Source organism: Metopolophium dirhodum, chromosome 3 (genome assembly GCF_019925205.1).
Source record: "Metopolophium dirhodum isolate CAU chromosome 3, ASM1992520v1, whole genome shotgun sequence".
NCBI classification, from domain to species: Eukaryota; Metazoa; Arthropoda; class Insecta; order Hemiptera; family Aphididae; genus Metopolophium; species Metopolophium dirhodum.
The window spans coordinates 27979692-28006804 of NC_083562.1; the positions used below are offsets into that span (position 1 = coordinate 27979692).

At 29.0% G+C, this 27113-nt stretch overlaps 1 protein-coding gene across 1 annotated transcript; it reads right to left on the reverse strand.

Annotated features, from left to right (window-relative positions):
* Positions 1-2371: 2371 nt before the first annotated feature.
* Positions 2372-26294, reverse strand: LOC132940158 (nose resistant to fluoxetine protein 6-like). Its single transcript, XM_061007602.1, has 13 exons — positions 25699-26294; positions 15642-15823; positions 14149-14330; positions 13765-14003; positions 12520-12693; positions 12328-12421; positions 12112-12261; positions 8204-8369; positions 8054-8133; positions 7674-7769; positions 6588-6717; positions 4147-4464; positions 2372-2688 (listed from the first exon to the last, which is right to left on the reverse strand). The coding sequence occupies exons 1-13, from the start codon at positions 26231-26233 to the stop codon at positions 2524-2526; spliced, it is 2511 nt and encodes an 836-aa protein (XP_060863585.1). The 5' UTR covers positions 26234-26294; the 3' UTR covers positions 2372-2523.
* Positions 26295-27113: the final 819 nt, after the last annotated feature.

The window sequence follows — 27113 nt, forward strand, 5'->3', positions numbered from 1 at the left end:
TTTTACATATAGTTCGATAATAACAATCTCGTTAATTTAGACGTTAAGAGCCTACCTATTGAAAAGTAAGTGCAATATTTTGAATTAAAGCAGTAATATAATGTTTAATATATTATACAATATATTTGTTTTAATTGCTCAATCATCCTTAATACAACATAATATAATTGTTTAAATTATATGTATTGTTATATTTTAGTTTTACGCGCACATAAACATTAATTTTTATATGTGAAATAAATAATCCGTGTATTTATAATCCAAATACTTCAATCTCATATTGTAATAATTAAAAATATATATATATTAATTAAAAATATTTTATGGTGTTCTTTAATCGTTTCTGAAAAAAATAAAATTTGTACTTGCAGATCCACTTTTCTACCGAATGTATTCATTTTTATCAATTATTTTAGTTGTAGTTGTATGTAGAATATAAGTATTGATTATTTTTTTTATCAACCTGATCGGAAATTGGAAAATCATAATTGTATTATTAAAGTGCTATAATTGTCTTCGAGTATTACATGTACGCAAAATCTAAGGTTTTACTGTTGAAATTCGTATGAATTCCGATATAAAAATATAGGTAGATACCCAATGTTCATATTATAATACTAAACCTAGCAAAGCCTAGAAAAATTAAAAGAAAGAAAATGCCATGTATTATATACAAAACATTTGATTCATATAATATGTATTATCATGTCATGCATATTACATTTACCACCCTCAGAGTTGATGATTGAATAATTCTTTCCACTTTAGGTATATCATGTATGCAGACTCGAAAGAAAAAAAAACCCACATTGTTGTAAAATCAGCTACTGGATATATTAACTGTATTCGTATAGTTTATTTTTACTTATTTATTTATTTAAAATAATGGTTATTTTGTTATTTTTTTTTTATTAGCTTCTAATATTTACTTACTATAGCTCAATAATCATAACTATACATAACATATTGTTCTTATCAGTTAAAATAAATATTATCTCTATTGATGCAAATTTTACCCTAAAAAAATATATTTAAAAATAAAAATAAAAATTAATTAACCTTCAATTAATATCGGCATGAAAAATTGAACAATTTAAGGAAAAAGTTTAGGTGGATAAGATTAATCAAAAAAAAATTATTCTAAAATTAAATGTATACATTTAATGAATTTTACATAAATGTAGATATCTAACATTTTTTAACTGTAAATTCCACATATCTGCTGACAACTCTATAAGAAAATAATATGAAAATAAAAATGTGTACTTGGGTTGAAAAATCAAAATATTTTATGTTTAATAAAAAAAAAATTATAACAATATTAATATTATATTATTATTTATATTTTTATAACACGGCGCGTTGTATATGCAATATTGATACAATGTATCACAAATACGAATATTCGTTAATAGTGTTATTCAATTCGAAATAACAGGATAGGTACTAAAATTTAATATTTAATAAATGTAACGTATCTACACGTGTCTAAAGTAAATTAAATTAAATGTTAAAATGTACAAAACATATAGTTGTGTGATAGCAAACTATGAAAACAATACATTAGTATTATAAGATTTATAAAGAATTTAATCATTTCCAAATTGTTTATCTCAATCAATAGGTTTTATTGTTTAAGAAGAGTTATAGCTTATAATATGTTCTACGTCATCAAGAAAGAATGATGTTGGTGGCTTGGAAACACCGGTCTTAGGATTTTTATTCATTGGTTTGATATTTTAAAAATTATATTTGTTTTCAATTCAAAATTATTTGTCACTCAATATGAAATTACCATTAAAATATTTCAAATCCACTATTATTTGATGAATTTAAATATTATTTATTTTTTTATATATATGTTAGGTTCCATTAGAATTAAATAATATATAAATTACTTAATCACAAAAATGTGTTAACATACAAAATTAATGATGATTGGTTCTAGCTTATTATAAAAATTAATTGTGTTGGAAAAATATACATCATTTAGAGCTTGTGAAATTTATTCAAAAAAATATCACATGTAATTTGAACATATAATTAATTTATTATCCTACATTCAATAAGAGACCAAATTATATCTTTGCCATAAAATTTTATGACAAACGTCTTTGTTCCATGAATACTCTTTGTGGTGTCCATTATATCTTCATTTATCCCGACTCTAATGACTCAACTACTCTAACGACAACTTACAAAAATGACAAATTTATTATATAACAATATTAGGACTTTTTTTGAACATCGACGTAGTCAGTGTCCAGCCTTAGGTATATCCAGTAAAATTGTATAATAATGTATTAATATAAATATTATAAGACAAGGAATTATAGAAGGGTTTTGGAGGGTGGAAAAAAATATTTAACAATTTTATTGGAAAACATATTTTATAATTTACATTAAAATACCATTATTAATATTAGAAAATAATTTAATATAAACTATACTTAAACATCTTTATCGATGTATTATTTCTATTGCTATTATTAAATATATAATATAATATAACAGTTTTGAGTGTTACGAGTCTTGTAGTTCGGAACTGTTTTTTTCCATCGAGGTTTTCTTCATCTGCGGTGGTGATAACATAATTTTGAGCAGGTTTACCACAGGTGCTTCAAATGTAAGAGAAATGAAGAAGGACAACAAGAAAGACGCTACTGCGTTACCGAAGTACAATATCATCTGAAAAACACATTCGTATAAATGTAATTAGTTAACACTCATTCATTATTAAGTTATAAGTGTATTTTTATGTCTCATCCCCAAACAGTTATGATAAAAATATAAACTTTATTTGGATTAATTGATAGTATATTATGTTGCAAGGGCGGTAAGTGAGTTATTTTTCAGTCACAGACAACGTTTTCAGCACAAGCCACAGGCGAGAGCTGCATTTCACCCAAAACTGAAATTGCTTTCCCAGTTCCCACACATACTTTTTTGTCAAACCTCAGTAGTTATTTACAATAAACTGTTCTCGATATTTAAATTTATCAACATTTTTATGGAGCAGTTGTATGTGTAACTTACTACTAGCTAGTATTTGATATATTAGTCAAAATGTATCAATACTTTCATGTATATTAAATATTAATCTAATTGGGACGGTAACTTCGGGATTTCCACTAGACTAAAAAATTTCATTTTCCAACACTTCAACTGACATTGAATATTACATTTTCAGCTCAGGCATGACAAAATACGTTACGTTACAATATTGTTCATTTTAGGTTCATGGATTTTTAACGATTAGTTGTATAAACGAACGTGCAATAATAAATCATTGTTACTTTCTCTACTGACACATATATACCTTTTTAGTAATAAAATATTTGTTTTTTAATTGATTTTATATGTTAGATATGTCTGGTAATAACATTTATAATTATTATCAATCACAAATCAATTGTCACCAATAATGTTTTGTAAAAACAATAAACAATATTACTATACTTATTTCCTTTATGATTTTCTACGTACTAAATCATTTATACGTCATGACAATTAAATTTACCTGCACCTATACGCTTTACACGTGAGCACACACACACAACATCAATCACAACTATTCTGAATAATAAATTGCATCCAGGACTCACCTGTGTGATATCTATAGATATTATATTTCCGTTTTTATTCAGAATTCATAAATAGCCGTTCGTTAGTGTTCACGGGCAAAATGACGCTTCAACGATGTAAAATCTCTTATTCACCAGCACACCGTGAAACTTATTGTACTTTCTTTGATCGCCCGTATTACGCAGTACTATACTTATGTTGTTATATGTAGTAATAATATGATGTACCTACTACAGTTATACGTTTGGAGTTAGTCACAAAAATTAAATAACATCTTGTCTCTTGATGCTAGTGAAAGTACGTATACGTGCAAGATTGCAATCATCGTCGTCGTAATAATAATTGGTATGTCATTTAAAAAAGAAAAAAAGTGATCCGACGTGTTATTATGCTTTTGTGCAACAATAATAATAATAATTAATTTGAAGTGTTTCCTGAATTAGTGAGAATAGATCTTAAAAACTTGGAAACTATATTGTCTACTTGTCTCATACGAAAATATTGTATTAATATAACGCAGTATTATATAATTATGTTGTATACGTAGTTGACTGCACTTACCGTGATCAGATTGTGGAGGTGCAGAGGGCCGTCCATTTGGAAGTTGGTCATGGCCATGATGATGGGGTGCACCAAGTAGGCGCAGTACGTGAGACGGCTGAGGGGTTGGAGCAGGCGACACGACAGCGCCGAGTTGACACATCCCCCGTGACCGGTACAGCAGGCGATCACGATCCAGGCGAGCGCGGCGCCCCAGGCTGAATGGCCGACGGATGCATACAGGGCGGAACCGGCTAGGTCTAAGTGCACCACGTGAAGCCCGTACACCAGGTACGCCAGGCTGAACAGTGACAGAGACCAGCCCAGCACGACAGTTAGCTGCGAAATGCCAACACGATATAGTAATAGATAATATATATATTATATGTATATATATATACAATATGTGCACAAACGATACTAATATATTTTAAAAGTTTACGAGTGACTAAACGTGTTAGTGTTGTTTTTTGAAATTTATATTTATTATAGTGAAGCCCGTACACTAGGTACGCCATGCTGAAAAGTAACAGGGACCAGCCCAGCACGACAGTTAGCTGCGTAATGCCGACACGATATTGTAAAAGATAATAATAGATATATTATATACGATACGTGTACAAACGATACTAATATATTATTTTAAAAGTTGACGAGTGATTAAAAGTGTTTAGTGTCGTTTTTTTTTTTTTAAATTTATATTTATTATAGTCAGTGTTATAATGCAATAGACACTATAGCAAAATGCAAAAAACACCCACCCTGGCTATTCCATTGATATCATTTAACGCCTTTATTCATTCAAACCATCGTTTATTTATTTTATTTGTCAATAATAATAATTATTACATTGAATTGGTTTATCTATTTCCAATAAGATTTGGTTGGAGGCATAGATGGTTACGTACTATATAGATTACAGGTCCAATATGATATGCGATGAAATTAATAATCAATTACCGGACAATTACCTTCATATACATGAAACGTAAAACAACGACTATAATATTTTGACCAGAAAAATTGTTTTTTGATACACTAATGAGTAATTATATTTGTTTAGGGCATCATAATCTCCTCAAAGCAACCATTTTTTTTTACATATAGGTAAAATAGGTGAAGTTTTTTCCACAGGGGGGTCTGTTTCCAATAAAAAAAAAACCAAAACTTATGTCGGTATACGCCATTAAAAACATTTATTATGATTCGATCTTCGTAAAATAAAAGTACTATGTGTACTATACTGTATAGTATATAGTGTATACGGTCAATATGATACATCCCAGAGCAGATCATCGTAATATAATATTTATCAATGTCAAGTGATCGGAAAAAATAGTTATTAGATTTGTTTAATAAATTACTTATTAATGTCAACCGATAACTGTAATGTGTATCATTATAACGAGAATTCATGATAGTTGTTGTTGAAATTCTTTTATTTGCCTATCTACGTATAAACAACGATTTATTAATCATAAAAAATTATAAAACTAAGTATATAAATATGGACGAATACGGAATAGGTCGTATCGGTTTACTTTTCATCTATTCGAGACTTTGAGGATATTCACGAAGCGGTAGTTAAAGTCTACCGTTAATGAAATAATTTAAGTTTAATAAGGTAGCGACATATTTTGTTTTATAACTTTTGTATAATAAGTAATAACTATTAACTATGTAATGTATACAGTATACTATGTCACTACCTATGTACTTTTTTTTATGTTTTTGTAATGAACTAAGAAACGTTATGATTTTCAAAGCTACTTCAAAGCATACTCAAACAATCAATCACACAAATATAAATATTAATTACTCCACGCAGTTAAACATTTTTTGGTTAACTGAAACAGAAACTTATTTTAATGATAACTAAATTAATATCAAATTGAATTTACCTACATTACATTTTCGTAAAATAGTGTAATGTGCCTACTGTTAATTAATATGGTTTAGTTATTTTAGATTCTGAACACAATAACATAACATTATGACTAATATATTATCAGTGTGCTCGTAAATTCTCGAAAAATAGTATAAGTTTTTAGAATTATGTTATACATTAATGTTTATAATTAAATATTTTACGAAAAAATGCATCATTTAAAATTAAAATTAAGTAAAACAGTAACTGGCAACTGATGTATTAATATGATTATAGTTATAATTAATTATTTAAGAACTCATTATGATAAGCGATCGTCCAAAATTATACATTTTAATTAAAATATAATTAATTAATCCTTGGCTATTTTTTTAAACAAACAGTTTATTCGTTTCGCTACTACTAATTATAATTTTCAATGCAAATATAACTATTGAAACGACTCATCAACTACTTATGCCCATTTCCCTACTTTTTAAATAAAAAATACATTATATTAAAATAGAAATCTAACTATAATTTATTTTAAGTTAGATGTATATTTAAGTTTTTATAATAATAGAATTATACTTACGAAGGACATTTTCACTTTGCATTTGGTAACAAACAAAAACCATCCAGCGAACATGCCAAATAAATAAGGCCCAAGTCTTGACCATGGTTTATCATAAAGTTGATCAAATAATCCAAATGGTTCCTCTATCCTTTAAAAATATAAATACATACTATTATTAATATTATAAATTGTAATTACAAAATTGTATTAAATAATATCGTTTAATGTAATATCAAAAAATCTATCACGACTAATTGTTTTCCTTTTTTAAGAATCTTTTTTATTATTTGTTATATTATGTTGTAATTGTCAAGCTATAATGAAAAACTAGCTAGGTTAAATCACATTAGCTAAATCAAATTTTAAAAAATGTGGGCAAGTGGGAACCACTCTGCTGTACGGTAGGTGTTAAGTAGGTCACTGTAATGGATGTGATAAATCTGAATTCAATGATATCATTGTATACAAAAAATGTTTCTGAGCGAAAACGGTCTATTAACCTATATTACAAAGTATATATTATTATGGTATTATTAGTACATATTAAAGTAATTTATTTTACAAATAAAGTAGGTTGAAATAATGTTTGGCGAAAACATAAAATTTTAAAATGTCATTTGTGTTTATGAAGTATAATAATAAACTTTTAAAGTTTCAAGTACTCACAAACTATATTTTTTAATTACAACAACATAACTAAAATCATTATTCTTAGTTTTTATATCTAATTTCATCTGAATTTAAACTGTGATTATGTACTTTTATATTTTTTATTTACAGTATGGATTAGTTATGACTTATGACTTATGAGAAACTTTGTTTTAAAATTGCAGTTCTTAGCTATAAAAATTGAACATTTTATAAATATTTAACTACAAAATGATTTGCTAATGTTTGTGATTTTAATGAATTTTGTTAACATTTGAACTTCAATTGGTTCTAAAAATATTATACCTATAGCCTATATACATATCTTATATAAGATACATATCTTTATTATTTTTTTAATGATACATTTTGAGGAACCTTGCATATAATACATTTTTAAGCTCTTTGACCCAGGGAAAAATTGTTTATTGACATTTTTATTTTATAACAATTTACCTTGCTCTAAAATTGTAATGCACTGCAACGAATATTGTGACGACCCATGATCCGATTAAGAACGCCACCAATCCAATAACGGCTCCTTTGAAATGCCTAGAATAAAATCGGTCATTGAAAAAATAATAATTGACTTATCCATGATACAATTTTGCAATTTTATTCCGTTTCTATTCATCTATCAATAGAAACGAAATGTCTCTTGTATACGTTTAGTCGTATAATGCATTCATGTTTTATGTAACTATTGAAATTCTCTTTAGGGCTCAATATTTGACAATGAATTTTTAATTCAATGGTACCTTTATGGCCATATAGTATACAATATACCATACATAATATAGTTAAAGCATTTTTAAGGTCAATGATTAATTATTTACCTGGCAGAAACGAGAAGTAGTATGACTGCTAAAACATAGAATTGCGTATCGTTGGACATATACCAACTCCACAACATGCACTGTAAAAAACATAAAATGTTTGAAATTACTTATGCCCAATGAGTAGATAAATAATTAATTAATAATCACCATTTCATTTCTGGGATACAAGCTGTTTATGTATAGCATATTTCTCCACCAATAATCAGCGCAACTAATATGGTTGTTGTTCTCTGGTTCAAATACGGAAGTATTTCGAAGCCATCGGCTAGACACCTCCGCCATTAAAAGGACGACCATGTACGCTGGCGTTAATCTACAAAATTAATATGTTGGTACATTACAATTTTGACACATACATGATCGGAATTTAATTTATTTCATGTCTATCGAACATAGTTAAAATAACACATTTTAAACGGTAAACTACGCAAATATAGTATACTAATTACTAATGATCAATTTCGGAAGATGATCAAATTGAATATGAAAAGATTCTAACCAGTAATATTATATTATTACCGGAGTTCGATGTTCAAATGAAACTAATGAGTAATGAAGCACCTTTAACGAGTCTAATAATAAAAGTATATTAAAAAAAAAATTAAAAGTTAAATGGGTTGAAGTACCAATTAAGAATAATGTTAAATAATGGGATAATTTTGAAAATAAGTGAAATAGTTAAATTCGATAATTATTAGTAATAACTGATCATTTTTTTTTTAACGAGAAAAGAAAATGGGAAAACGATTAATATAAAGACCACTTTGGTATCTGTGTATCATCATTTATTTCTCCACGACCATATAATAAAGACGTTTATAGTGGTTTACTCCTCTTTTGTCTGAAATGTTTTCGAAATAAAAAACGAAAGTGGTCCTAAACTTTCACACGTGTACTACAAAATCCGAATTTACGAACACCGGACCACCACATAAAATATGCGTGTGAACAAATACGATTAAAGAAAATAACCAAAAGAAAAATTACACGAAAACTTATGACTGTGCTATAGTGATATTATACTTCAAACATATATTATGTAATTTGATGATAATTGTTCACGTAGGTAGGTACATATAAAATATTTACTTATAAAGGAGCATTTGTCTTTGACATTTTCAAATGCCCCGAAGTCATGAGATATCAGGTAAATATGAAACAATGGTAACGCATATTATTTATTTACTTGTATATTTTAATTGGATTCATTTTAGTAAAATTAGCGTATTTCTACTTATTTTAGGTATTAACTTGCTAATTATACTATAGATTAGAATAGGAACGGTTTAATTTTACCTGACAAATTGGTGAGCTTATTATTAAAATATTTTTGAAAATTTCATATCATGGTTTTTGACCATTATTGATTTTAATTTATCATTTTAACATACAGCAACTTAATCATTGAAATTTGAAAAATAAACAGGAATAACCAAAAACAACAAACATTTTTTTTTTTTTTTGTAACTCATTTCCTAATAGTATGCGTATAATAATTGTTACTATCCCTAGTTGGAACTCAGAATACCAAATAATATCCATTGACCATTATACTATGATTAATGATAAAACGTGTTACAGTTCGTACTGATAATTTAATTATACATGTTTATATTATATTATATTGTTATAAATTATGATACACGCTGCACACGAAATACACAATATTAATGAACACAGTAACACACCATGATTACAATTGTGAGTTTGTTCAATAAAGGTACTTTGATGGTATCGTTTTTCTAGTTACAACGTATACATTTCATAACAATAGAAAATATTATTTACGTTTAATTGTGTTTTATAACAGTTTATGCGAACGGAAATATTATGCGTACACAAAATGTGATTAAAATATTATCTACTTTCACTACAATATTAATTTTAATTATCAAACACTTTTTTCTTTCTTTTTAACAACCGTTGAATAATGGAAGAAATATAATAATATTACAATATTAGCACGTTTAATTTATTTTTATAAAAACATTAAATAAAAACTCATTACTCCCGATTGTCTTTACGATAAATATTTAATTATAATATACGTTACGTATATTATAATTCTGTGTATATGTATAATTCATGACCACTAAGAAACGCGTATTGTAATAAAATATTAGTTTTGATATTTACTGCTATTACACTATAGCCATTATTAATGTATTAAAAATAATTTGGACATAAAATGCAATCATTTACAATATTGGGTAATGGGTTACTAGGGGAGGACTGCGAGTAAGCCTACGCAGCCTACACTAAACTAGAAAACTCAAAACAATTTTGATTAAGTTTGTATACACAGTATAGATACGACACAACCTAAATATTAATGTAGCGATCAGAGGAGAATAAATAATTTTCCAGTCTTAGCGGACTGTATCTATACCGCGTGTCGTATATACATTACACACGTGCAGTGTGTGAATCGTTTATATTGTGACTTCGTATAGGTATAATATTCTTGCACATATTATAAGCTTGTCCATATTTTTACGCAATATCATATTATAATATATACGAAAGAGAAAAAATATCACAAAAATAACTTGAACGTACTTGAACTCGTCGTGCATCGATGTATACAAACTATACGAGTAAAAGTAGGTCCTTGCAAAATACTTTTCCGATTAGACAAGCGTTACCATCCAAGTTTGCTGCTGCAAGTACGGCAGCACACATTCTCGTCGTATATTATACGGATTGATCGCGACGTTTTAAATCTCATATTAACGGTCATGTGCTTCTAACGAAATATATAACATAACCGAAATTATAGTTATCAGACGTACCTGTTACGCGATATCATTTCCTATCATTATTTTGTCATGCGTATTTTGTATTTTGTGGGCCATTAAAATAAAATCTAACGATATTATACGAGTATTACGATATTATGTATTTTATAATTGTGCACCAATAATTGGTGATTACACATATTTCGGTATATTATCTACTACAAATGCAATATCCATCGGACTATAGGGTCATGAATGAGTTAAAATGTTTAAATAGCGATACGAGCATAATATCATTATAATCATAAATAATGGACAGCAACGTGTATAATCTAAACGCAATGCTATTAACCTATGTAATATTGAAACTATAATTATTATACAATTTGTGTTGAACGTCTAATTAATAGTTTTTTTATACCTAGCGGTGAGTACATAATATTTTGTAATAGCAATGTTTTATTTCATTTTACGAAATTTGTGTATGCAATGATAGAAAATTGTCGTCAACTGACCTGGTCCGGTTGGATAATCGGTACATATAACGCATGATTTTTAATTTTAGTCGATAATAATTATATTTACATTTTTTTTTTTGCGTATGGCGTTATGTCTGGGAGTAGGCCCGAAGGCCTAGTTTGGACGCTTATTTGGCAGAATTTATAATTGGGCGCCCGTAGGTTTCTGCCATGCCCGATTATATTTAACTGTCGTAGTTCAAGTTGAATGTAAAATGTTTTTTTTTATTACATTTATGAAAAATGTATTGTAATTGTACTGCATTTCTTCTTTAATACAAATGTTGTATTACAAGACCAAATTAATCAATCAAAATATATAACTGTAAAATTATCATTATTATACTACTAAGAAATAATGAACTTTTAATTTCTAATTATTGAATATCAAGATCATAATAGAATATGAAGTAACAATAAGACATATAGATTATAAGTTGACTAATACAATTTGTTACAATCAACAGTACCTAAACATATTTAACTGGTGGAGTCGAATTCAATAATATAAATATATTAACATTCGAATTTATTATGTACTCTTCGCTCTTCGGATTGACCTTAAAGAGAAAATTTGTGGCGCGAAAAAAAAATGTTTTTATTATTTTTAATAGACATTTTTTTTCTTCATATTCGAATACTGAAAGTTTCACTTATAAAGTATAAAATATAATATGTACTTATTTAGTTCCAATTATTCAAGATTAAATTATCATATTTTAATAATATAACTTATGTACTTATAATTATTTTGTGTAAAAAATGTATTCATAATACATTTTATATATTATATTTTTACCTGATAAATCTATATCCCAGCAATTTGAAAAATTTAATTGTATCGTTTCTCAGAATGGAAGAACTACATTTCGGTGTTCGAGATACGGCTATTTCTGGTCCGTCTTTTTTGTTGGTTGTTTTATAATACAAATACGTAACCAATAGACCACTGCAAATTTGGACAACGTTAAATTAGAAATTATCATAAAATGTTTACAATCGCTAATTATTTTACCTGATAAAAAAGAAAGTATCCACGGAAAACGTTGCGTTGCTCACTGTTTGGAACATAAAGTTCCTTTCGGTTAATGTCCGTAACATCTTGTTTTCTACACACATATCAAAGAAAAATATATTATTAGTCATTAGCTTTCGTTATCATAATCTAAATCCATTAATCATGCATATATAAAACCGTTGAACTCACCTGCGATTGAAAATACTTGCAAGTACGTGTGTACCATAATAACCCAAGCCAAACTTAAAAATCGAAGTCCGTGCACACAAGTTAGCGATTCAGATGGAGCTGGTCCACAATGTAAAATTTTTCGACCATTGCTTACAGCCGAAAAAGCTAATAGAATTTGTTCGTTGCGACTGACTATGCAAAATAAAAACATGTGGCAAAATGTATTAAAATATAGTTATAGAAAAATTTATTTAATGTAGAATGTAGAATACTATACTACATAGTCAATACGATTATAAATCTACATCAGTCAACATTTGTGCTTACTACATGTACAATGAAATTAGGTACCAACTTGTCGTACCCAAATATAGTAGAAATGAGGCGCCAGTCAAAAAAATTTTAAATGTCAATCAAAAAACATTATTTTTTACTTAATATGGTATATAGGCTATTATATTAATTATTAAGTTTAATAGATTTTCACAAAAAAAATGTATATGTATGGATTTTTTTGGCTTAAGATACGAGTACAAGTACCATATAAGTACTTTTTTTTTCTTTTTTTTTATTAAAAGAATAATTACAATCTATACAAACATTTTATACAATAAGTAATTTTTTGATGGAGAATAGCGTTGATATAACAGAGAGGGAAGGTACTCACCCCACAGATCAAGATATAAGTACTTACAGAAAAAATACAGTCAAATTTAACTTATTGGATTCATAAATACGTTTTTAACATTATTGTAATAATCGTATTCTATTCAATATATTTTTACCATAGTTCACAATACATCTAAGTATATTGATCCATTGTATATTCATATACTAATGCTGGTAGCCTGTTATTGAATATTAATTATCAAAAAATGACCAAACAAATAAAATAAAGAATAACAAAATTGAATAGGTACAAAAATAAATTAACATTTAAATTACCTTATTATGAAGAATGACAAAGTGTAGGAAAACTGTTTGATGAATAATAAATATCATTCTGAAGGACAATTTATTGAAACAACAAAAATATTTATAATTGAATAATTAGTTATTAAAAACATTTGAAAAGTTTTAAGAGGGTTTCAGCGCACTATTTGTTTTTTCTCTCTGACCTCTCTTTTTCTCAATATAGCAAATGTATGTTAAAATTAAATAGAATTTCCAAATGGGTAAGAGAAAAAAATCATTGAACTATTTTCATTATAAATATTAATTTTTAATTTATTAAAAACGTAATATTTTTTTATGATATATTACCTTTAAATAACAAGTCTGGTTCGTCTAAGTTTCCGTTATCATTTCCACAACCCTTCATATTTTGCATCTTTTCAATTGCTTGCATTTTATCCAATGTAAATTCTACTTTTGAATCGCTTTCATTATTGTTACCTTGAACTATTTGTCTTTTTTTGAATTCTCTAGCTTTTCGACCCTCTAATATCATTTCATATCCTGATCCCACAATTGTCAATATAGTTACCAGCCCAACAATAATCCTGAAACCCATAAAAAAACATACTATTACAAATAATGTAAAATATTTCAATCAATATTATCGAAATTAATGTTATATCGGGTGTTTTTCCAAGTGAATATCAAAATGTATTTTTTAAATTCACTAAACTAACTATATTTACTTACAATAATATTTGAAATTTACTATCCGACCACAGAGTGTATGTACCAGGCACAGGTCTGACATTGAGTACGCTATAACTCCGATAATTAGATTCACTATCTTCCTTGGGAACACTAACCATATTTTGCACTTCTGTAGAACTGCAATCTTTCGGCATACACAGACCGAGTGAAATCAATCTAGTCTATAACAGCAATAATTTGTTGATACGACCATGTTATTTAAATGCATTAAATATTTATCAAGACATTCCAATATTTATTTTATATTAAAACACCCTGACATATTTTATTTTTACAAAATATATCTATCATTAATATCATACCTGATACCTACCTATTTTAACTTAAATATGTTTTTGACCGATTTTTCGTAAGATTTTCGTTGTCATGGTTACTTATTAACAAAAACATATTTATGATTCATAGATTTTCCTTGTTGAGGAAAAATATGGAATAGCGTGCTATGGTTTTTTTTAATCTAAATATTTTTTTATTTTTTTTTTTATTAATTAACCCACGGAAACTTGGGCTATTGGGTATCTAAATATTTATTATAGGTACGTTCGTTATATAGTAGCAATGGAGCATATAATATTATGTATTTAAAACATTTTGTCTATAAGCAAATCAATAAAAATCATCCCAGCCGCAATAGCCTAGCTTTAGTGTCAAAAAAAAATAAAATAAATAAACACCCGAATGTTTATACTACGCAGTAAGCGATACCTACTCATGAATAACAAACATAGTTTGAGTTTGAAAATAATAAAATGTGAAATTTACAATACAAAGATTATATAATGTACCTAGTTAAAATTTCGGAAAAAATTTAAATGTTTTAAGTTGTGTACATTTGCTATTTGACGTATATAGTATTATTAATATGACAACAAAGGAATAAATATTATCAAGGCAGTTGACCCTCGTGATTGTTGTGCTTTCTCTGATAAATGACGATCTACCATTTTGAAAATCTTGACAGCCTACAGCCTTATGACCTTTGAGTTTTGACATTTTTGTATATTTTATTTAAATAACTCATGGTGTAATATTTTATCCATCGTCATCACATGACTCTTGTTTTTATTTACCCATATGTAACGTACTATAATTTTTCATTTACGTTCGTGACAGCACATCTAACTAACTCATCGTTTGTCCTAACGCGTATTATAATGCATAATAATGTACCACACACGTGTACAGTATAAAAATAGATAGGTACCTAAATTATACCCGCCACTTAGATCAAACCAACCGTTAATCTGTGGTTTTACTCGTTAGTCAGATATCAGGTCCTATTATATAATACCCATATAGTTTAGGTACCATATAACTATATAAGTAATATCATAAACTCATAACTGTACAAAGTTTGTATTACAATGTATCATGCATGATACAACTTGCACTCTCTAGTTTGTCTCATATATATATTTTGTCATATTATTATATATTGTTAATTATTATACGATATAGCTGCTAGTACTTACTCTGGGGGTCAACTGATCATGTAATTTGATCGCCAATTTCGCAACATAGAATTTAGCCTCGAAAGGTGGCACGTATTGATTAGTTGCTTTGTTCTGTAATTCTTTGCAGAGAGTATGAGATCCCAACCAAAAATCATTACCGAAAAACAGCTGTGACGAGTAACGTCCACTAGCGTCGGCCACTGAAAAATAATATTTTGTTATTATTTCAATTTATTTAAGAATATACATTATATAATTATATATTTACATACGTTATAAGTGCAAAAAGTTAAAGCGAAAAAGTTTGTAATTGTAAAACACTAAAACATGATATAGGTATAGACTATTGATGTAACTAAACTGTTATACAAAGAATGAAAGGACTACATTTTAAAATAATCCAAAAACAATAGACTTAATGTCTTGTCAATGGAAGAATTAAAATAAATATGGTTTTTTTTGCTTGAAAGCATGTTGATTTTTCCATCAAATTCATTTTTTCTAGTATTTGCGGAATTTTTGTTGTCAGCCAACAGAGGTATACATAATACAGGATTTGGGTGGCCCAAATACTTTCTTTTCACATTTAGTTTTTTTTCCTTCTCCTATTAGAGCTATCGTGAAAGTGGTTAAACTGGTCAAGAAATCGAGACCTTGGTTGGTCATGTATGAATGGCATGGAGTGTATGTACGCTTGCCCGCGATAATTTCGATTTGTTTTCAAGGTTATCCGATTGAAGAACTGATCGTCTACTTATTAAAAATATAAATTTGTTTCTTATATATATAACACATTTTTCAATTTCATATTTAGTGATACAATAATAGTACAGTTGTGATTGAGAACAGAGTTCACTTAAATATCTTAAAAATATATTTACATTGCTCTTTGGTGAAACTTCGATCGGTTACGATTACGAGAGTCGTTATAATATGAACGTGGAGTGGCTAATTTTTTCTGGACTTGAACAAATAACAAATATCTTATACGAAAAAAAAAAATAAAACACTTTCTTTTTTCTCACATGCTATATTTACAATTGCAGAGTATAATATGACAGTTATTATTTAATTAGTAAACTTCTAAGATTCATAAGATACTTTCCAACACCTTTTTTACTACATTTTTAATGAAGAATATTTTATATGGCCTTTCTATAACTTAAGATAAATATAATGAAGGAAACTTAAAATGTAAAATGTCCTATTACAAACACATATATGTCATAGTGCCCATTTTTGTATTTTTATGAACATAAAAAAAAATTTGTATCAGTTTAAAAAAAAAGTATGACAATTTCATCTTTGTTCGTAAGAGCGAACGGATTAAAATTAATATGTTGGGTAAAATAATTATTATTCGAATTATTCGAATCGAATAAAATTAAACTGTTTTATCACAGGCTTTGAAAATATTTTAAATATCCGTGGCGCGTTACGTGTGTCAAAAGAAGTGACGGTACCGAAAACAGTTTTCTAAACCAGCAAGTCATGATAAACTTGGTGATTAGTAAACACAAACAATACAGTTGTTTGTAGAATCCACAATTAATTTGCAAGTAGTAACTAATAGCAGTAACATAATACAAGACAAACAATAATATTTTCTGTAGACTATTATATATTTATATACATATAATAACAGTTTAAAAATATTTCTTGAAAAACGTCAAGTCTAGAATTTTTCTATAATTTATTCAGATTTTCCATAGTTCAGAACTGTTGGTGCGTTTTAGCATTTTTAAATTTTCACATAACTATTATTAGGTAACAACTAACAAGTAATTTGCTAATTATATGATTTGTGTAACCTGTGTCGTAGGTACACGGAGTTAATGAAATTTAAGTAGATATCGCCTATCGATTAATCCAATGACGGTGTTTATGTTTGGAATAATACGTGATAATCACTCGGTATCGTGTCATAAATATATTACTTATAAGTTATACCTATTAATTGCAGTGCATTGTAATTTGTAAAAATCATTTATTGAGTAATAAGTATGAAGCATACTAATATACTATACATATAGGCTATAACAATAATCCATAAATTATAGTAGAAACGCATCATACATAACTTTATTATTACTTATATGATAATACAGGTCAAGTTAATAACAATATATACGTCTTGGTAATCTACTAAAATGTAAATATTTATAAAAAAAGTCATATTACTTGCATAAGTTCACAGAATAATCAAAATGCAAATAAATATTATGAAATTCGAAACAGAAGACTGTAGGTACGCACACGTAGGTATACAGGTAAAGTCAGGTAGGTATAATATTAAATAATCATCTGAAGTTAAATAATAATACTCATTGGTGTGCACACGTTCTGTGCAAGGTGCAGTGTGCCCTGCATCTTTTTGAGGACCAAATCCCTATCTGACCTTATTAGTTGTTAAATATTATATTGTCTCATAAAATATTTAATTTAAATAGTTATTATCGTTTTAACATTTTAAAACTTAAACCAAAATATCTTGTAAAAATGATCTGTATTTACTATTTTTTTATTATTATATTAATTATTACATAGGTACATATTAAGTATAATATTAATTATTATACAGTATCGTAAACATCCCCAAGGCTCAAGGTATAAAATCTCCACTAAGTTTTTTAAACGTTTTAAACAGTCAATATTAATTTATTATTTTCGATAAAATTTGTATACTATCAGATGGCTAAAATTATTTAAATTTGTTTTTCAAATAGAGTATAGACAATAATAAGTTATCCCTAACTTATACATTTGTTGGTTGGGCGAGCTGATCAACTTATGGAACTATATGAACTATAACTTAAGTTAACTTTATTTATTTTGTTTTTTTAAATGTTCTTTCTTTCTCTATTGCATAATTACGTAATAATTGTATTTAATTTTAATTTTTCGAGTATAAGTATTAATTTTGTAACTCTCTATCTATACACCACAAGCACAGTTTACAGAAGATAGATAATTCAAATGTATAATTGTATATTTGTTTTTCTTTAAATAAAAAAAAAAAATATGCCTTTTTTAGTCTGCGCACAACTTACTGTAGTAACATTATAATGTCGTACAGACGCGGATCCAAGGGAGGAGGGCTAAGGGGCTTTAGCCCCCCTCTCCCTTTGGACGTGTATATACTTATATATTATATATTATAATAATATATTATTTTCGAGCAACAACGACTGTTTAATGCCGGCGGATAGCCCCCCCCCCCCCCCATTTCATATTTCTAGATCCACCCCTGATGTCATATACAAATACAACGCGTAGGTGCCCAAATAGGTAGATTATTGACAACGTATTACATTTGTACGGACGAAAAAATATATATTATGCAGCCAATAATCAGCACTTTTATATACGTCACTCGGTGTCTATAATATATTTGATATCGGTTGACATTATTGACACGATAATAATAATATAAAGTACGAATTTTACGGGTATTTAAAAATATAAAAGACGAATAGCGTGAATAACGCTCGACCTACACTCGTAAAAAAACTAAAAGTAAGTAATAATAACAACAAATGACAACAACACAGAGAACGCGGAAAGCTATTTGTTCAACTAATTTTTAACTCGCGTTCGTAAAATAATAATAAATTATACGCCCGCTAAAAATTTTTTTGTTAAGGAAAACGTATCAGCACACGCGGGCGCAGACGTTCACGGACCGCCCATATGAAAGCGCGTGACTTTACCGTTTCCTTCGTTCTTATAATTTTTGATAATTCGCAAATGGTTGTCCACGGCGTCCACGTGATAATAATATCACAAGTGCACGGTGATATCGGTGTGACAAATCGAGAAATTATCAACGGTGTAAATTTTTCCATATTTTTTTCTCGCTCTTTGTAATATCACCAACAAAATTTCCACCGCGCATTTGATTCGCGTATTATAGTAATGACAATAATAAAACGAAACGTACAATATACAACGTAAGTACCTAATGATTCCGCGTTTTGGAACTATAAACTATGTTAATTTAATACAATATAGTTGGTATTACACGCGTACATACACAGGTAGGTACGAACGTGGTTATATTTTCCGATTTTTCTCATCGATATCGTATTATGCACACTTATAAGATAAGTATAGGTATAGTCTGCCAGATAGGTACCTATCGGACGTCCGTATAAAATATTGTGTAACCCTCATACTAATCAACCGATAACGCGTATTACTATTATTACTTCCCAGTTCCCGATAGTTTTTCAAACACGAAATCGTCAAAATCTATTCGCTAGCCCGCGACCATGCGTATCACGATTAAGATAGTACTATCTTAAATCTATACTATCTTTAATCGTGATGCGTACTCATCGAAACATTATAATATTATAGTGTCACGGTCTGCACGCGTCCTGTCAACTTCAAATGGTATACTCTCTTAAAATGTCCGTTAAACTCCATAAGTTTCAATAGTATTTATTATTTTCTTCACTGTTAAGACAACTTTGGCAGCAATTTCTATTCATAATGCATTGGCAGTTGGCACCAGCTATATAATTTGATGTTTAATAAAATACTGTAATTATTAATTATATACGTACCAATTATACACAAGATTATAAGTTATAACTTTTAACCTATATGACATATAGCTAACTGACCACTATTACAAATAAAAAGTTCACGCTCCATTTGCATATTTAAAATTTAAATAAAACTCATTTTTAACCAAAATTCACAATAACTTGTATTTTAAGTATTTTGTTAGTCAATTAGGTTTTCTTTTTCTATTTACTAAATTAAATTTTTAAAAACGTATTTGAAGATACTTTTATAAACCCGTGAAGATTTTAAATAACTAATACGTTTCTAGGTACTGATAATTCATGGTAAACAATGACGTCAGTGGTCAGTCATCTTATAGAAATGGTTAAACTGTGGAAGAAAATACTGAAACTTGAAAAAACTGAAAAAAATAACCAACGCACAGCAGGACTATAACCAAATAATATATGTTTGATTTATATTTAATTCTATTGAACAAGTTATACTGTGGAATAGATTATTCTTCACTTGGAAATAATTGACTTATATTTTAACTTTTTGAATACGATTATATCATTATCATATCACAACAAAGACGCAGAAAACTGCAATGCATTTATACATAATATATAATAATATTTCATTCGTATAGGTTTATGAAGCCGAATTAAATTAAAAATGTTTATGGAATATGAATCACTCTGCGAACCGGTTTTCGAGAGGAGTCGTCGGATTTGGTTATTTTGATAGTAAAATGTTAATCTAAAATAATATTACAAGGTATTATGGCTTTCATCGGACAGTAGTCCTCGTCGGTTTCTCAAACTAGACCTGAACTAGGCGTTCAGAATGTTTTGAAATTGTTCACGAATAAAAATTGAACATGTCCGAGCACGAATAGGCAAACAACCGGGTAGGTAGGTATATGATATTATTATATAGATTGACAAACGTTTCGATCCGACAATAATAATTATTATAATATTATAATATGCGCATGCGTGGTCACTGCGTCGCTATCCGGACGATGAAACAGGCTGGTCGTAGCTATATGGTTATATTATAATATAGCTATATAATATAAAGTACATAATATTTATACGGTCGACGACTGGTGACCGTTTCGTTCACTAGACACATAATAATAATAATAATATAATATCGTATTATACTACTTATTTGGAGTAAGTATACGATTAATCGCCAGGACACCGAATATTGTGTTCACACCGAAATTGCGATGAAAAAGCATTTAGTATAATGATTATAGTACAAATATTTTACGGATACCTTTTTTATCGTTAATGTTAATGTTAATTTGATATTAAATTAAACCTATCGGACAGCGTTATCGGACGTGTATCGGATAATTGACGATTGCATCAAGCCCCCGTGAAAGTGATGAACGCCGATTATGATTTATACTTTCCATTCGCGTTGCAATAATGCAACGTTTAAACAGCTACTAGACTATACGCGGATTAGAAATGTACATATATGATATATATTATCATTGTAGCGATTGTTATTACATAGTATGGCTATTTATTTATATATTATTATTATTGGCTAAATTGGTTCTATAGAAATACAGACTATAACATAATATTATATATTCCTATGGGTGTCGTTGGGCTGTCACTAAACGATACGTCGCATCTCTCAAGTCTTTGCAAGTTGCATTAAAATTAAAAATAGTTTTTAACAATAATTTTCTCGGACTTCGTCTGTGTGTACATATACTTTATAATATGAATATTGAATACTTTTTTATTTGTGTATGGCCACAAGGCTAAGAGTACATATTCAGCGACTAAGAAATCAAAATAATTTAAATTTTATTGGTACACCTACCTAGTCAGGCCGTGAAAACGTTCCTGATGATTTTACGAAGTTCTGCGATTAATGGTTATAACTTATAAACTTATAAATACAAACTGTTCTTATATGGGTGACTAACCTAACCTTACGTAAGTACGGTGGTTTTACTGTTCGAGAGATTTAACAAATTGACTGTATTATGTGTGATGTGTCAATGTGATACACGTCAAACTTTCAATTATAGCCCTTAATATTTTAATTACACTTGCCAATTGCGTATTGAGTATCATAATATATGATACTCAGCCTGGGTTAATAAAACTACTGAGTGTTTAAATGATAATCAAGGCGTTCGTTGCAAGATCAGTTAAATTGGTAGGGCAGTCAACGATTTTGGAATTTAACACTATCAATAGATTTCTACTGAACTGTTTTTAGGACGTTTGTAAACCGTCACTGGTATATTATTATATAAATTTAAATTTTTCATATTTTTATTTCAATTAGTTTCGAATAGGTACCACTATACATGAATACCCTACACTAGACAAGTTTTCGATCAAAATTATAAAAGTGCTCAAATTCGTAAAAACTAAGGCCTGGTATAGAATTTTGTGATCATAAAACAATACTTACGATTAGTAAGATTTTGTTCAGACAGTTTATTATGAAAGGTACGTGTCTGTATTGCATACATAAAAAATATTTTTAAATTTCTATTAGTTTTTAAGTAGAAACCATAATTGTTCGTCAGTCAATGTATTACTTACATTAAAATGTTTCCCTAATTCCTCATCATCAGCTAAATAATAGTATAATACATAATTTAAATTGATAATAATATAACTTTATTGAATAATGTAATTAATGAAGTATTGAAATTGCTTTTTCAAAAATAGTCAATAACTACATAAGTCAATCAGTCGATTTTTATTAATAATAACTACTGAAATACCTATGACAAATTATTAAGTATATAACACGTATCTATACGTTATTTATCGCTAAAATATTTTCTTAGTAGGCAATGCGTACCTATTATTTTTTATTTTATAGCACATTCTATTGAAATTGGAGAGGAAAAAAAAATTCCGGTTTCTCTTAATTCAAAACAAACATATAAACATATATCTTAGACAAACAAATGATGACCACAGTTTAAATAACATATCTTAAGGCATAGTTGTCACCAGAAAACCACACTCGTTCGTGTATATAAAAAAATATGTTACGGCCATTTAGTGTCGTTTGAAAACGGAATTCTCTTGTCGTGTCTTAAATCATTTCCGAAATCAGTTTAGAAAGTTTTTATGAGCCGCATTCAAACTCTACCAAATTATTTGATGAAAATAAAGCAAAAGTTTGACTTCACAAGTTTATAAAAATGTTAAAATATATAAATAAATAACAAGGAAATATATTTATTCGTTTTCTCTGTCTTCGTATCGATAAACACTGCACGGTTGATTCGTTAAACATGAAATACATTTTCTTTCATTTCTGTAACCATTATATATATATAAATATAACCAACAATATTTTCAACTATGCATTCATTTACCACTCTAATTTGTACAATGGAATGAAACGCAATAATTGATCACTTGAGACATTCATAATGAGCTTTCTTCGGGAAATTTTCAATTATAAATTGGCAGAAAATAATATTATTTTGTTTGGATCCTTTTAGTCAGATATACCAGGAATTTAAATCTAACCAAATTAATACGAATTGTATACCTATATGACGTGTACAAAAGGTTATAATATGAAACTAAATCAACGTTAACAACGTTGACACACATAAATCGGAAGTTTAGAAAATTTGTATTTTTGTTTGTTTTTATATACCGACACGCAATTATTGGCATCACAAGATTCAATGGAAAGTACCGTTGAACACAGAGTTTCTCGTTCAAGGTGGTCCGACTGGTTTTTTTCGCATTTATCCAGGGCGTCATAAATTTATATATTATTGTCTTCACATAGTTTTACTTTCTTCTGAGGTCTGAACATACAGACTCTAAGACTTATAAATTATATTATATATGATTGTGGGGTACCATAAATTGATGATGTATTTCAATGTATTCAATATCTTTACATCTGGACACTGAAATGTATCACTTAACATTTTTACATGTATTAATATTATACCTATAGAGTATATAGATAATAGTTAAGTATGTGTTTATATCGCATGATTAAGTTTAGAGTATATGACAAATAATTGAGCTAATAAAGCGTAAACAAATTTTTTTATCAATGTGTCAATGTGAGCATTACCTTTAAAGATCGTGTACAAATATGAGCTTTGGATAATCAAGTACCTAAATTATATAAATAACTTATACAGTCTGGCTGTATATATTTATCTGAAAATATCTTTATTCACATTCACTATACAATTTGATCCAATTTTGAAGTATTTCAATACGATTTACTACGAAAACTATAGTTTTTTTTTTTATAGTTCGTTTCATTTTAAATGTAAAATAATTGTAAAGGTATTAATAGGTATATCAAAGTTTTATATATTAATTCAAATACCTAACTGAAATGTATTTTATCAATTGATATCAATTAAAATAATAAATAAGTGATGGTGTGACAAAAATGTGTGGATCACAACGTGAAAATTGACTAACAAGTAAAAGTCATACACAGTAAATTTCTTAAATAACATGGTATTTATATGTAAGTAATATAGAGATAGGCCCGATTGACTCAGAACATTGCACAACACAGACAACATTTCCTTAACCAACCGATGAGCCTTGAGATATTATGTTAATGTACAATATTGTACAAATAAATTAATACGGTTACAGACAATAAGTATCCGAACTTTCTCGTAATGAATCATACATTACTACAGTGCAATTCATAAATTGGCAGTTGTATTGCCGAAACATTTAAAAGATAATTTGTTGCACTTATAAAACCGTGTAAACAATTAATATCAACAATAATAATATGTCAAATGACTACTCGACATTAAGAAACTAAAAGAACCGTTTGTTGCACGGTCAAGACATATAGGTACTCATTTAATACTTATCAACATGATTACAGTGTTAATATGCTGTCACGTTGATGAGACTTGGATAGTTGTAATAATAACACGCACAAATACACAATATAGTATACACTACATAGGCGTTACAGAAATCTGTTCGAATCTTTATTAATGTTGAAAACTCGGAGTTTGTGTTTCCAGCAAGTTTAAACAACGATGAATATTACAATAGTTAATATATTCTATACATTTACGGCACACTTTGATCGCCTTGAGTGAGGTCAAAGGGTTTGTGACCGTCATACTGTGGTATACAAGCACGCCATACATCTTACAGTTATATACTAGGCCTTATTCTAACCGAAATGAATGATTTATTGGTACTTCAAATATCGTACTATTACGAGTATAATATTACCTACCTACATTATTTTTAAATTTCCACGTTCCATCTTATTAATTATTATATTATAAGTCATAAAATGATATTATATAAGATATCAAAATATTAAATAATTATTGATCTTCAAAATCACCTGAACTAGTAAGTATATTACTATAACTTATAATGTAGTTTGAGACATAGGAACATCCTTGGATAAGGTATGGTAATAAGTACATAACAACCATGGTCTAGTCGTAAGCGTAGTATCGCGTAGTACCTTTTTCATAACTCGCATAGGTATAATATAGGTATTATGTGATGTCTGATGCGACACTTACTTTTAGCCGCCCAAAACGATCCCCGGCGCAGTGCTTCCAGGTAAGTCTTCATGACGTCCCGGCACTGGACGGTCAGCATGGAAGCAGCCGGAAGTTCGACGGGGTTCCACCGGTGAGGGTTGTACACGTTCGACAGCCACTCCAGGTCGGAAGTGTAGGGTCCGCTGTCAATCGCAGTGTCGTTGTCCACCGCCACCGCTGCCGCCGTTCCAGTGCCCGAACCTGTGGCCGCGGCCATCATCATCACCATGGCCGACATCGCGTCCACCGCCTTGGCCGTCCTGGACACTTTTTGTATGTTGGTGGCCGCCGGCTTGCCGGTTAAAGTGCGGCCAGCTGACGACGTGTATGCCGGCATGTCCTGGGACGACGGCGGCCGGGCCGTCAGCTCGTCCGCCGCCAAAGACGTGTCGTCTTCGGAAAACATCATCGCTGCCTCGTCCGAATCTTGACCGGCCGCTAACACGAAAAAACACGTAACCGCCATCGCCACTACCGCCACTACCGTCGACATCGCTGATGCTGTTTTGGCCATCTTTTCGATGGTTGCGTACCGGACACCCGAACGCTTCTGCAAACTAACTCAGTCAGCGTCGTCGTCGTGGTCGTCACGTGTTCCTCTGCTCCCACCCTAAAACACCGTCGTCGTCGTCGTCGTCGTAATACACGCGCGTGATCTTCACATGCGTATTATGGTGATGGTAGTGGCCGTGATGGTTGTGGTGGTGCAAGTAGGCCCGACATGGATGACGAACACCTTTCACCTATAATCCGCGAGCGCGAAAGTGAAAATAGGTACTGGACGACCGGTTTTTTGATGGTCAAAACAAAAAAATTTACTACATTGTTTAAACCCTTTTAGAAAATAATATATAGGTAGATAATTATAGTACAGCTAATATATTGCTTTAGTTTCATTGAAAGAGATTCGTATCAATTTTAGTGTAATTCCATGGGTATAGATACGTCACAACCTATTTATATAGGTAATTTACAAATGTTTAGATCATAGATGAGTAAGCAGCAATTGAACTATTTATAATTTAATTAATCAGTTCATATTTGAATTATAAATAGTTCAACTAAAAAATGGTTTAATATATTTTATTCTAAGCCAACACATGCGACTACTTATGAACTTGAACTTGAAGTAACTTATGTCAACTAAAGTTGTCAGTCTTGAAGGTACCTATAAGTAGTAATTTTATATTACTTTTTTCGAGAATAATTATTAAAAATCTCTTATCCTTATTTAACCCATCCAGTTTATCATTGGCGCGCAGCAACAATATTTTTAAAAAAAATAGTGATACAAAAACTATATTATATTGAAAAGATATAGATTTAGACCATTGTTTTATTTAAATCTTAACGATTACCTATACTGAGTACCAAAATTAACTGAATGAGTTGTT